Here is a 13778-nt window from a genome sequence, read left to right as displayed (position 1 = left end):
GTTATTCTAATAAATTCATTCATTGATCTATTCCTACAGTATTAAAACATAATTTTATTCAAAAAATATTTACAGGTGCCAAAAATTCCACAAAGTTCCAGGAAAATAGAAAGAACAAAAACAAAGCCCATGCTGTCATGAAGCTTTAAATGTGAGTGGGATGAGAACTGAAGAACATGGATGGTGCCAATGCTCAACATACTTCCAGAATTCCACTTTGGAAACCACTTTCAAACGAACTTGTGAACAAAATTTTATAAACTCTCTTTGCATTACAGTTACTTTTAATCAAAAGTTTCATTGTCCAATTTATGTACTAGCTTTCATCATAAAGAACCTCTATTTCTAAAAATCATATCCATTCTCAAATGATTAAGATTTGACAAAGATTTCATTGAATAAAGGAATGTGTGGCAAGTTCTAAAGGTAAATATTGAGGTCTTACGATAGATGCACAGACTACAAACTGGTAACTTGCAAATAACAGTTAGTTAAACGTTGGTTTAGTTCTTTATACCTGAAATGACAATCTTTTTGATGTACTATTATTAAAAGGATCTCACATAGATACCAAGGAATTCCTACTATTTGTCATATAGACTACGCTAGAAAGAGTAGAGATCAGATGACCTACCAGTAAGAATAACAGAATTTCTAGATGAATATCCTCTAAGAAGTTGAAGGTTGTAATAGGTTTAAGTTACAAAATTCAGACTAATATCATTATTTTTACAGCTTGATTTTGACTTTAGTTGGTTTTGGGTCTCTGCCATATTTGACATTTTCCACATCAAGATGAGATATGCACAAAAGATGAGCGTATACACTGGACCTGACTTATGAACAGATTCTCTTCTCAAGAAAAGATTATATGACTACCATCAAAGAGGTAATCATTTAGTCAAAGGAATTTCAGCCCCATCTGAATTCTGCCAATACAAGAGTTCAATGATGAAAATCTGGTTTTAATAATCTATTTAAATATGCTATTTTTCAAATATTTAAATAATGTTTCAGTTCAAATTATACCTTAGTGATTTTAAAGAAGCCTTTTGAAAAACTGATTTCTTTTTTTTAGAGTGGGAGGGGGAGAGGCAGAGGGAGACAAAGAAAGAGAATCTTAAGCAGGCTTCGTGCCCAGTGCGGAGCCTGAAGTGGGGCTCTGTCTCACAACCCTGAGATCATGACCTGAGCTGAAATCAAGAGTCAGGCCTTAACTGGCTGAGCGACCCAGGCACTTAAAAGAATTCCGATGGGAAGTAAACTCCTTTTAAATGTTTTTGTACAAATACTACCCGTACAAAAAGTACTTAACAAGAGGTAATATCCAGAGTAAATCTGGAGCAATAATGAAGTTTGGGGATCTACTACAAAGATATTATTTAAAATACTCTTAATATATAAGCCATACCCACTGTTTGACATCATTGGTCACAGAAGTCCAATAATAATTGGATTCCACTAGAGTAAGGGTCCTGGATATGCCATGATGGGCTCCAGTGTCATTTTCATGGCATTCTCTTAGGACTTTCTTTTTTTCTTCTTCTGAAACAATTACCAAACGATTTTGTTTTCTGTCTTTTCCAACATAAAACAGCTTTTTTTCTGGAATAAATGATAACAAAAAGACAGGATTGCAATTTTTAGAGAGCAATATAGTTTTAAGACAATCTAATCATAGCCTTATCATCAAATCATTATGGTTTTAAAAAATCTTTTTCCCTCTAAGACAGAATATTTATTTGTAATGCGTATATACAACCTGAAAGGTCCTCATCTGTTACGCTTACTTGATACATAGGAGGATCGCTAGTTGCTGTAATTTTGTAGCTGTCTACACCAGTGAGCTAGCTTATTCACCAAAACATGTGATAACTACAGAGTATGAAATCATCTTTCTATGGGAGTACTCAAACTGGAAAAATACTTGCAGGAACCTCCTAAAAATGGCATGAATTAGCAGATGATTTATGTACAAATAAGCAACTTAATTTTCCAAAACAGTATTTCACCATAACTTACATTTTTGTAAGCAACCATGCTGTTAAGTTTTTCTAGATTTGGACAGGAGGTATCATTGGTAAAGCAGGAAAGTGAGAGAACCTTAATCCTTAAAGATAGTTCTCCGTGTTCCTTTGGAGGGCACCTGAGAAGAACCCATAGCTGGAAAGCAATTGAGGTAGGGAAAGAACCACTATCTCTCCAGTGTGGATGAGATAGCTATTCAAACTCCAAAATACAACACTAAATTACTAATGTGTTTAATTAAGCATATGCTGAGTGAAACGGTCCTTCCTTGAATTAGAAGGTAAGCAACTTAAGGGCAAGAACCTTGTCTACCTTATTCATCAGTATATTATCTCAAAGGCCTAAAATGTGACTGACACACAACAGGAACTTGGTAAACATTTGCTGCATAAATGTTTAAATAAACAAATGAATGAATCATAGCTTTACTAAGAGGTAACAGGTGTAATTAGAAGTATAAAGGAGTTTAGGAAGGGGTATACACAGAGAGATATGAGGAGGTATTTATTTTTTTAAAGTCTTCCTGACCTGCTTTTCAGGAAGCCTGATTTTGTACCTAGAGGCAAAACTCCCATTAATTAATAGCACCAACATTCATTTAGTCGTCTGGTGACCCAAATTCTGGCTTATTTCATCGCAAACTTCTCTTCCCTTCGAAGGAGGAGGAGAAAGAAAGAAAAATTACCATAATCTTTCAACGTAAATTTTCTATTGCCTTTCAAATATTTAATCCATTCAGGGGGATTAGGTATGCAAAAATGATCCTGAAAATATCTGATGGCAGGGAGGACCACAGAAATAAAGTAAAAAGTTAACGTCGACATTTTCCTATCAGCCTCAAATAAGCTCTTCACTGATAGTGACACAAGTGCTAGAAAATGTCATTAAAGTAGGAACTACCTGAGGACAAGAGCAGGACAGGTTAATTTAGATGAGTGTTTTGCTTTTTTTCACGGTATCATTTTCTGTCTATGATTAAAAATGCCCTTTTCATGCTTACTGGCATTCAGTTAGCTTCAGTGTGAGTTTTTTTTTTTTTTTTTTTTTTTTTTTTTTTTGCTTTTGATTGAGTGGCATCATCAATTACACCGATAATTGTTAAGCAACAACCAGATACTGCAGAAAATTCTCAGGATTCCACAAAGAACACATATGGAAAAGCATCTATATTAACTCTACACTTAAGATTTGGGGCATAAATGCTTTGTTTCTTTCTTTTTTTTTTTTTTTTTTTGAGGGAGAGAAAGAGAGTGAGTGGGGGTGGGAGGAGAGAAGGAAGGGGAGAGGGAGAGAGAATCTTAAGCAGGCTCCACACCCAGCATAGAGCCTGACAAGGGGCTCCATTTCATAACCCTGAGATCATGACCTGAGCCAAAATCAAGAGTCGGATGTTAACCAGCGGAGCCACCCAGGCGCCCCAGTGTTACCTTTGAAGATAAATTTTTTTGCTGCTCTTCTTATGCCACTTCTTTCACTCGGTAGTGTAGTTGGATGATATTCACCAGTTCGTTTATAATATGCAATCTGTTTAAGATGAAGGTCACCATTTTTTCCACTACGGACCATCATGAACCTAGGTAAAGGTATTTAAGGATATAATTTAAACGATAAGCTCATTCAGTTGCTATTTCGGTTCAAGCTTCTGTCATATTTCTGCTTACATATGAATTGAACATTCCCGGAATATTATCTGTGATGGAGATAAATATAGTACAGAAAAGGAACTGTGTGATGTATAGGAACTAAAATATTCAAAAGCTATTTTTGAGATACATCATGACATATTATCTTGTCTCTTTCTATGTGAAAAGAAATGCTGAAAATTTTCCACATGCTGGGAAAAAACAAAATAAATTATTACATTTCAAAAGTTTTGCTTAAAGTCTCTCACTACCATCAACTGAAATGTTACTTATATAGGATAGTTCTATTATGTGACATTTAAATACATGATAGGTTATAAAGGGGAAAAACAGATTTTTTTCCTTCTAAATATATTCATGGTCATTGCAAAATGCAAAAAAAAAAAAAGGCCATTCAGATAATTTATGAAAAAGATCTCTTTTCGAAATGTTTAGATGATAAATGACAGAAGATATTTAGCTATGCTAGATCTCATATACTCTTCCGAACTACAATAAGCTGCTTTTTCTTAAAAAGAAATGATTTTTGGTCCCATACATACTTTATGTTATAAAGAAAACCCTGGATGCACTGGTGAAAACAAAATAAAATTTGTCTATTTTAGACCATAAATTATATGGGAAACCATTAAGTTTAAAAGAAAAAAGTCCTTTTCTTTCATATTTTTAGATGAAAGGAACTATTCTGTGCAGATTATTCTGTTTGCCACCACCCCCACCCATCCAAATCAAGTTTTGGCCTGTCTTTCCCTGCTACAGTGCCCTAAGAGACTGAACCTTGAAAACTACATTTATAGTTTTCTGATTAGGCTTGCCCAGTGGGAGGTACAGGAGGCAAATCAGAATGGAGAAGAGGTCAGGATATATATTTCCCAGGTCCTTCCTTGATTTGGGCTGCAACCCTCTGCAAATACAGCTCCTGCTGAGTAGCGCATCTTCCAGGTCTCTACTTCTCACTGGAAGTCTCTAACACCATTTCTTCTTTTTGCTAATTCAGGGGCACTAGTCCATCATTATTCCCTGCTGTTACTAATCTCCAGGTACCATGTTGATTTCTTTGACCCTGTTCTTTGGGCTTTAAATAGGAGCTTCATTAAATTTTCTTCAAATTTCCAGGAGAATGTATCTTCCATTTCTTTTTATTTTTCTTAAAGATTTTATTTATTTATTTATTTATTTATTTATTTGAGACAGACAGAGAGAGAGATAGTGAGAGAGCAAGGGCAGGGGGGCGGGGAAGGAGAGTGAGAGGCAGGCTCCCCACCAAGCAGGGAGCCCAACTCGGGGCTTGATCCCAGGACGCTGGGATCATGATCTGAGCCAAAGGCAGACGCTTAACCGAATGAGCCACCCAGGTGCCCCTATCTTCTGTTTCCTACTAGGACTGACACAAATGCTTAAAATTTTTAATTTCTAAAAACAATATTGATGTTTACTGACAACTAGAAGATCTAGGGATGAGGCTACAAGAGAGTATTACTACAGAGGGAATGTTAGAACAAAAAACAATAGATGGTGCCTAGGAACCTATAGCTTAAGTAGCCTATTAGGTCTCTTCCCCTATGATACAGCGCTTTCCACATTCAATAACCATCCTTCTGATCTTTTCATAACTTCCAGTGAGGCTATCAGTACATTTGTAATATCTCTTGATCTTGGGTTAGCATACAGCGTAAGGTATTTCATGGGATATATAAAGATTTCTTAAACAGGACACAAAAAACACTATTTTAAAAAGAAAAAAAATTATAACAAATTGTACTTCATCAAAACCACAACCTGTTCAAGAGACAGCTTCAAGGAAAGGAAAAGGTAATCCACAGACTGGCAGAAGATATCTTTAATATATACATCTAACAAAGGACTCGTATTCAGCATATATAAACTACAATCAAAAAGAAAAGGATAAAAGTCCAACTTAAAAAATGGGAGTAAAATCTTAATTGCATTTCAAAAAAAAAAAATCTAAATGGTTAATAATCAAGTGAAAATGTGCTCAACATCATTACTTTCAAGTTTATACCCCAATGAAATGAATACATGACCATCAAAAAATGGGTACAAAATGTTCATAGACTTTTTGTAGTCACAATAACCCCTAATTGGAAATAGCAAAGGCATCAACAGATTTTACTATGTATACTCAGTCCTTGTCCTGTGGCCCTGTTTTCAAGCTTCATGATGCTCTAAATATTAGTTCTTTTCAAACTGTCTTTGGTTAAGTACCATTTCCCCTGACCCTCACCACCCAGCCAATCTGTCACTGACCTCTTGATACCTTTCCTTTAATGTCATCCTCACTACAGTTTTTCCCCTACCTAATGATTCTGTGGCAAACTTCTAACCTTCATCAATTTTTATTCTAGGAAAACGTGTGTGGTATCAAGTAGGGAATAGAGACTATGCTGGTCTACCTATCTATCTGCCTGCCTGTCACTCTAGCTCTGTATTAAACCTCCTCAACTCTCAAAAACAAACCAACAAGTAAAAATCATTTATCCTATTTTCAACTTCAGGGTACACTGACACAAGCTCTTCCAAGTCCAAGGGAGAGAAAGAACTGTCCTTTCTCATTTTATTTCTTAAAGATTTTATCTTTAAGTAATCTCTACACCCAGCATGGGACTCAAACTCACAACTCCCAGATCAAGAGTTACATGCTCCACTCACAGAGCCAGCCAGGCACCCCTGTCATTTCTCATTTTAGATTAAATCACTAGGGTCTATATTCTGTAAAATATACGACCCCAAATTATTGTTTTCTATGAATGGCTTTTAGAACCAACAATGTTCTAAATCATTGAAAAGAAAACTTTAAAACATCCCATTCTAACCAGCAGCTGAGCATAGTATCTGGAGGAAGATATGATTTATACAGATAAGATAAAATCCTTTATTGCCTCCCTTTCAGAGATTAGTAAAGGTTGCAAAACCTGAAGGACCTTAAAAAGACAAGGAAGGAATACTTTTCAGGCCTACAAAAAGCCTCAAGGAGCAAAACACCGAACTCTCACACCTTAGAGAAAATACAGGTGCCATAACACATAGGGGAATGGGTAATTGTAACTGGTAGAACTGACCATTGGACAACATGAATGTCTCCATAAACCACAGTGATGTCCATTATTTTGCCCTTACACTTAAAAATTTCTGTCTTTTAAGTTCCCCCCAACTTCCCCCTCCAATTCTCTAGGGTGTCTAGGTCCATTTGGATTGCTGTAACAACATACCATAGACTGGTTGGCTTATTAACAACAAACATTTATTTCTCACAGTTCTAGAGGCTGAAAAATCCAAGCACAAGCTGGCAGCTTCAGTATCTGGTGAAAGCTTGCTTCCTGGTTCATAGATTACCTCTTTGCTTTGTCCTCACATTACAGAAGGTGCTAGGGACCTCTCTTTTAAAAAGGCCCTAATTCTGGAATGCCTGGATGGCTCAGTCAGTTAAGCATCCGACTCTTGATCTCAGCTAAGGTCTTGATCCCGGGGCTGTGAGTTCAAGCCTCGCATTGCACTCCATACTGGGCATGGAGACTACTTAAAAAAAAAAACCACCAAAAAATCGAAGGGATGGGGCGCCTGGGTGGCACAGCGGTTAAGCGTCTGCCTTCGGCTCAGGGCGTGATCCCGGCGTTATGGGATCAAGCCCCATATCAGGCTCTTCTGCTATGAGCCTGCTTCTTTTCTCTCCCACTCCCCCTGCTTGTGTTCCCTCCCTCACTGGCTGTCTTTATCTCTGTCCAATAAATAAATAAAATCTTTAAAAAAAAAAATCGAAGGGCACTAATTCCATTCTCGAGGGCTCCATCCTCATGGCCTAATCACTTTTCAAAATCACTTTCCACCTCTTAATACCATCACACTGGTGGTTAGGGTTTCAACATACAGATTTGGGGGGGGGTGAGGAGGGATACACAAACATTCAGTCTATAGCACTGGGGATACCAGAATATCTTTTCTTTAATTACTCAATATAAGATGAAGCCCTCAGTACATTCAAGTATCTGTGCTATTAGGATACTCTTAGCTGTCCTACCTAAAATACATGAACAAAGATTCACGTTCAGAAAGTCTATGCAATGAAATTAACCTCTCCACTTTCAAATCCTTAACTTTTGAAGAACTAAAAATACATCAAAATAGAATAATTCACTGTCCTCAAAGCAAGCTCATAGTACAAAAGGTCAAGGAGTAGAAGAAATCAATAAAATTTTAGAGACTGAGTTCCTTGAGGTTTTTGGCTTTGTTGTTGTTGTTTTTTGTTTTTTTTTCCCCTCATCATTAAGGTAGAGTGGACTCTTCTAATGGTGGAAAACACAAAAATCAGAAAATTTCTACATATTTTCATATTTCACAAGGGTGTTATGTAAGGGTCAGCCGTCTTCTTTTAGTAAAGAAGAGAACCCTTAAAGGGGTGATTATTTGTTTGACATGGTTACCTTGAAACTTATTTAGACTATTCATTGTCCTCAGCACATTTTTATCTTCCAAATGAATTATTAGACAGAGTAGACATTATTAGACTGCCCCTGGCCATCTCCACTGCTTACTGACAAAGTCTGAACTATTTAGTCAAGCCTCTATAACCTGGTACAAACAAGTCTCACAGTTTCTCCTCTCATCTTCTTTGTATACCACTGCCCACATCCCAATCATTCTCTGTACCTTGGTTTATGTCACCATTTCCCCCGTGAACGGTTTATACTTCCAATTCTATCTGATTACATCTTTTTTTAAAACGATTTTATTTATTTATTTATTTGAGAGAGAGAGAGAGAGAGAAGCAGACTCCCCACTGAGCAGGAAGCCCGACTTGGGGCTCTATTCCAGGACTCAGCTATCATGACCCGAGCTGAAGCCAGACGCTTAACTGACTGAGCGACCCAGGCGCCCTTACTGATTAAGTGTTAACCATTTTTCAAAATAAATCTCTAGCGCCTCACTGAAGGAAGCCTTCCCTGATATCTGAATCTGAAGTGATCTCAACCTCTCCTGATCTTCTTTGCACCACTGTAGAACTTTCGATGTTTTACTCTCTACTACAGTTGTTAGGCCTTTCATCCATATAACGTTTTATTTGTTCATTCATTTACTAAGTCCTTAAATCCATATATGCACTAGGTTATGGGAATACAAAGTTAAATAATAAAAAACAAAAACCTTTTGTTCTTTTATTTTTTAAAAAATTATTTATTTGAGAGAGAGAGAAGAGAGAGGGAAAGCATGAGCAGGGGGGAGGGGGAGAGGGAGAGCATCTCAAGCAGAAACTCCCTCAGCATGAAGCCCATTGCAGGGACTCTGAGATCATGACCTGAGCTGAAATCAAGAGTCAGATTCTTAATCAACTGTGCCACCCAGGTGCCCCAAAAAACTTTTGTTTTTTTAAAGGCAATGTTAAGAAAGTGACAAGAACAATCACAGCTGGGAGAAAATATTTGTAGTACACAAATTTTAATAAAAAACTTGTGTTCAGAACTTGTAAAGAACTTATTTTTTCAAGTTTTTATTTAAATTCTAGTTAGTTAGCACATGTGGTAAAATTGGTTTCAGGTGTAGAATTCAGGTAATTCATCACTTACATATAACACCCAGTGCTCATCACAAGTGTGCTCCTTAATACCCATCACCCATTTAGCCCATCCCTCGCCCACCTCCCTCCACCAACCTTCAGTTTGTTCTCTACAGTTAAGAGTCTCTTATGGTTTCCTTCCCTCTCTTTTTTTTCTTCTCCTATGCTCATCTGTTTTGTTTCTTAAATTCCACATACAAGTGAAATGTGCTATTTGTCTTTCTTTAACTGACTTATATTGCCTAGTGTAATACACTCTAGCTAGCTCCATCCCCATCATTGCAAAGAATTTGTAAATAATTCCTAAATCTCAGTAAGGTAAAAAAATCTACCTTAAAAAGTGGGCAAAAGATTTGAACAGACCTTTCATCAAAGAAAATATGATTTGCAAATAAACACATGAAAACATGCTCAACACAATTAGACATTGAAAAATGCAAATAAAAACTAAAATACTGCTATACATCCATCAAAATGGCAAAAAACAACAAAAAAGAAACAAAACCTAACACTACTAAGTACTGCCAAGGATACAGAGCATCACTGGTGAGAATACAAAATGGTACAAACATGCTGGAAAACAGTTTTAACTCAAGAGACATGAAAGTATATGTCCACACAAAATGTGTATGTAACTATTTCTAGAAATTTTATTCCTAACAGCTGAAATCTGAAAACAAACCAAATGTTCATCAACCGGGGAGTAGGTAAACAAATTATGGTAGGTCCATATGGTGAAATACTACTCAGCACTGACAAGGAACAAACTAAAAATATACTTAAAAATAGGGATAAATCTTAAAACTCATAATGATTTTTATGCCAAGTGAAAAAAAGTCAGACACAAAAGGCTACACGCTATATGATATTATTTAAATGACATCTGGAAAAGCCAAAAACTACAGGGACAGAGAACGATTTTTTTTAATTAAAGGAGAATTTTTTTAATTAACTGCAAAAGCAATTTTTAAGAATTGCAAACATTTATACAGTGCTTTGCTGTGATGATCCTCAGAACATCCTATGAAGTAGGTACTAGTTGTATATCCACTTTACAGATACAAAAATAGAGTTTCAGAGAGATTATCCAATTTGCTCAAAGCAACACAGTGATTGGAGGCACTAGCATTTGAACCTTGTTTTCTGTTGCTTCAAATTTTCTGTTGGCTTTTTTCCCCCCGCTACACAAATAGCTTCATTATTGTCAACCTCAGATTTCATAATACTTGGTTCAGGCCTCTTCTAGGAAAGTTATAAAATGACTTTGTAATTAATAATTCAGATTACATATGAGAAGTGAGAAAGTCTTATTAATTTTTAATGTTTACATTGTTTCACATAGTTTGGGACACAGTAGACATTCACATATTTGTGAATGAGCAAAGAATTATTTGCCTTCTCTCACAGGAAAGATAGCAGTGAATTGAACAAAGAGCACATGTTCCAAAGGTAATTGTTATTTCACTTAGGAAAATACTACTTCACTTACATATATATAGCACTATAAGTAGGGTGTGTCTAAGAAGTCATAGCTTTTAGGAGTCAAAATTTCTGGTGTATGAATTACTTAAGCTTCAGTATCCACATCTGAAAAAAGAAAATACTTATCCTTCCTTTTTCATAAATATCAGGACCATTGAGATTAAGGGTTTGAAAAGTTCTTTGCAAATGGTAATTCAATATATAATTATTGTTAAAATAGTTAGGTATTATTATCATTCATATCAAGCTGCTTAAAGTAATAGAAAACACTTTCTTTTCTCAAAATCTTTATCTACAAGGAAAAAGATTTGAAAATCTTGTTCTTTCACTAATGGTGATTGTTTTATGGTAATGTTTATTTACATTTTACTGCTAACAACAAAACCCAGAAGACTCTCTCTCTATATTTATTATTATGATATGTTAGTCACCATACAGTACATCACAGAAAACTCAATATTATAATCAGTTTGTAGTCTAATGTGGTTCACAAGCTAAAATACATAAGAAAAATCAGTTCACAAAAAGGAAAATCATCTAAACAGGTTAAAGTTTGCTGCTAATATTTGCATTTATATACAGGAATAATTTAAAGAACCAGTAGTTTTTTCTTTTCAAGGTACACTCACAATTTGATCCCTAAAAACCATCGAGTAGTATGAGAAAAAGGCTTTAAGCTGTAATATTAGAACAAACATAAATATCTTCCTATATCCAAATATTATACAAAAGTATTATTTACAAGGGAGAATTAAGTGGTTTGTTATAAAGATGAAGATTAAGCCTTCTTTAAATATGTTATTTTTAAGTATTTGTGTTAAAATAAGTAGTGTGTATTAAAATATGTAGGGATGAGAAAAGGAGGTGAAGGTGGCTGATTACAACTTCTAATTTTGCGAGAGGAACTGTCAGGGTCAAATTTGGTTAAGCTTTAACACTAGGTCGCTAATACAACGTCAAATAAAATCAATAAGTACTTGCATAAATATTTATTACTTAATTCCTTTAATTTTATCTTGTGTATGCAAAAAGTAAGGCAGTTAAGTATCACTTTAAATAAAATGAGAATTGGACAAAACCCATCAAGGCCAACAACTTAAGTCTCCAAAAAGTTGTAACATGCATTTGTTCCAGTTTAAAAACTTAAATTTTCCAATATTTCAATAAACATATTAACTTGTGATCAGAATTTTTACTTATGAATCAGTCTACTTTAATCTCTGAAAAAAAGAATAGCACAATTTTATCTAATGTCTAAGACTGGGAAATCTAATTACACCAGACACTTCTAATCGGCTTCCCTTTAACCTATAAATTCGTTTAACAAAAATGCCTTCACCTGCACACGCATACACGTAAAGCCACATGGGATACGTGAATTTCCATTTTGAAAATTAATTCTCTACTTTGGTTCAGAAACGCTCCTTAAGGAAAACCCACACCGACTACCGGACAAGATTCTCCCTTGAACTTGCGATTCTCCCCGCCACAGGAGATTTTAATTTGGGGCAAAAGGGTAATATTTCAGATTAAATGACAACTATGATGAGTAAGCGGCGGTCAACTTTTGAACCTGCTCGCTGTCTCGGACGCTACTTTAACTATCAGAGAGCATTTCCAGGGAGTTTTAATGCCTCGTTGATCAATTCTTAAGGGCAAGGTCCAGCTAAACTTCGCATGATCAGGGAAACGATCACAAGTAATACTCGGTTACACAGACTAGGCACCTCCCCACGCCCCGCTACAGAACTCGCCCCTTTTCGACTCAGCTGGCGCGGGACACCGCAACGCCCAAGCAAGGCCCTCTCGCCCCAAGAGCGCCTGCGCAATCTCGAGTCAATTAAACCCGTCCTTAAACTAGTCGATGCAAATGGTTTTGAAATTACTGTCAGGTGATGCCTCACTTTAAAAATCACTAGATATAACAAAGCATACAGGAACGACCACTCACCGAAAGTGGTCCTAAACGCAAACGACAGGATTTAAGCCTCCTCTCGCGACTTATCTGGTGCTGCCGGAAGCGGAACTACCGGTGTCTTTAAGAGGGGTGTGCTTATGGGGGCCGTGCGGGCCGTTTGGCACTTCCCGGAAAGCGTTCCGCCCGGTGAGGTTTCTGTGTGAGACCCGAGGCGGGCAGGGAGAGGCGTGACCAAGATAAGGGAGGTGTTGTAGTGCTTTGCAGTACCTCTGTGTGGCCCTTCAGCTGCTACTGTAGAGAGAAGACGTACGTCCAAGCTAACAGCTGGAGTCTTTTGAGGAACACTTCACTCCTGCCTCTGGGATTAAAGGGGAAGCCAAAACCTGGAAGGGCGCGGCTGTTTTCTGCAGCTTGCGTGGCTACTGCAGCGGTAGCAGGTGAGGACTCAGACCCGAGGAGAACCGAGATGCCGAACTCGGTCACCCGAGGCCGCTGCTGGGCAGTTAGTTGCTTTGTCTTCTGCGCTTTGCGGAGCATAGACACGCGCTCTTCCTAGGGGCATGTGCCAGAGCGAAAGGCGGCGTGGGCGTGGAGGAGTGACACTACAGCCCTGCGGGGCTTTTCGCGTCTTAATTTCTTCTCCTCCTCCATTGCCCCCCTTTTTTATTCCTTGGGTTTGAGATACCCGAAATTTCAGATCGACCCGAAGGGAACTGCCGGCCGTCCAGCTGGTACTCCAGGCTGTGGGGCTCGCTCCCCCCGAGTAGGCAGCTTCGAGTTTGGGGACTGATGTGGGTAGCGATGGCTATTTTTATTTTCATTCCTCAGTCTTTATCGCTCTTCTCCTCGCCGCCTGCACCCGCACTTCAAACGAACAAAAAGGCCTTTGCGTTGCAGCTTTCCAGAATACGGAGACTGCAGGTCACTGCCTCACCTAATCAGTTCGACAGTGTTGCACCTCGCGCGCTTCGAGGGAGAAGGACCGAGGGTGGTGACCAATGGATCTCATTTACTAGGTTCTGGACGACTAATGGGAGTTGGCGACCTTTGGATTCCTGTGGGTGATAGTGGTTTTGCTTTAGTGTGCTGGAAGGCTTAGATGGGGAAGTAGGAAGCATGGCTGGCTTTAGTACCCAGC

The 13778-nt window shown here is 37.5% G+C and overlaps 2 protein-coding genes across 22 annotated transcripts in view; one reads left to right on the top strand and one right to left on the bottom strand.

Moving 5' to 3' along the window:
* The window catches only part of GIN1 (gypsy retrotransposon integrase 1), an 88671-nt gene extending 75876 nt beyond the window's left edge, over positions 1 to 12795 (bottom strand). For 2 of the 5 annotated variants that reach the window (XM_040622038.1, XM_040622037.1), the window contains exons 1-2: positions 3456 to 4722; positions 1412 to 1605 (exon numbers count right to left, since the gene is read on the bottom strand). In XM_040622038.1, the coding sequence (XP_040477972.1) occupies positions 1412 to 1605; positions 3456 to 3597 (336 nt within the window). In that variant the 5' untranslated portion in view covers positions 3598 to 4722. Of the gene's footprint in view, positions 1 to 1411; positions 1606 to 3455; positions 4723 to 12673 lie in introns of those variants that run through there. The other 3 variants (XM_008683855.2, XM_040622039.1, XM_040622040.1) reach the window with 3 other exon arrangements.
* Positions 12796 to 12856: 61 nt separating this feature from the next.
* Positions 12857 to 13778, top strand: part of PPIP5K2 (diphosphoinositol pentakisphosphate kinase 2) — a 69265-nt gene continuing 68343 nt past the window's right edge. For all 17 annotated transcript variants that reach the window (XM_040622013.1, XM_040622010.1, XM_040622007.1 and 14 more), the window contains exon 1: positions 12857 to 13077. The gene's annotated coding sequence lies outside the window, so the exon portion shown is untranslated. The remainder of the gene's footprint in view (positions 13078 to 13778) is intronic.

Source organism: Ursus maritimus, unplaced genomic scaffold (genome assembly GCF_017311325.1).
Source record: "Ursus maritimus isolate PB19 unplaced genomic scaffold, ASM1731132v1 scaffold_5, whole genome shotgun sequence".
Lineage (NCBI taxonomy): Eukaryota > Metazoa > Chordata > Mammalia > Carnivora > Ursidae > Ursus > Ursus maritimus.
Note: the sequence above shows the minus strand (reverse complement) of the source record. Positions and strands in the feature narration are given on the sequence as shown.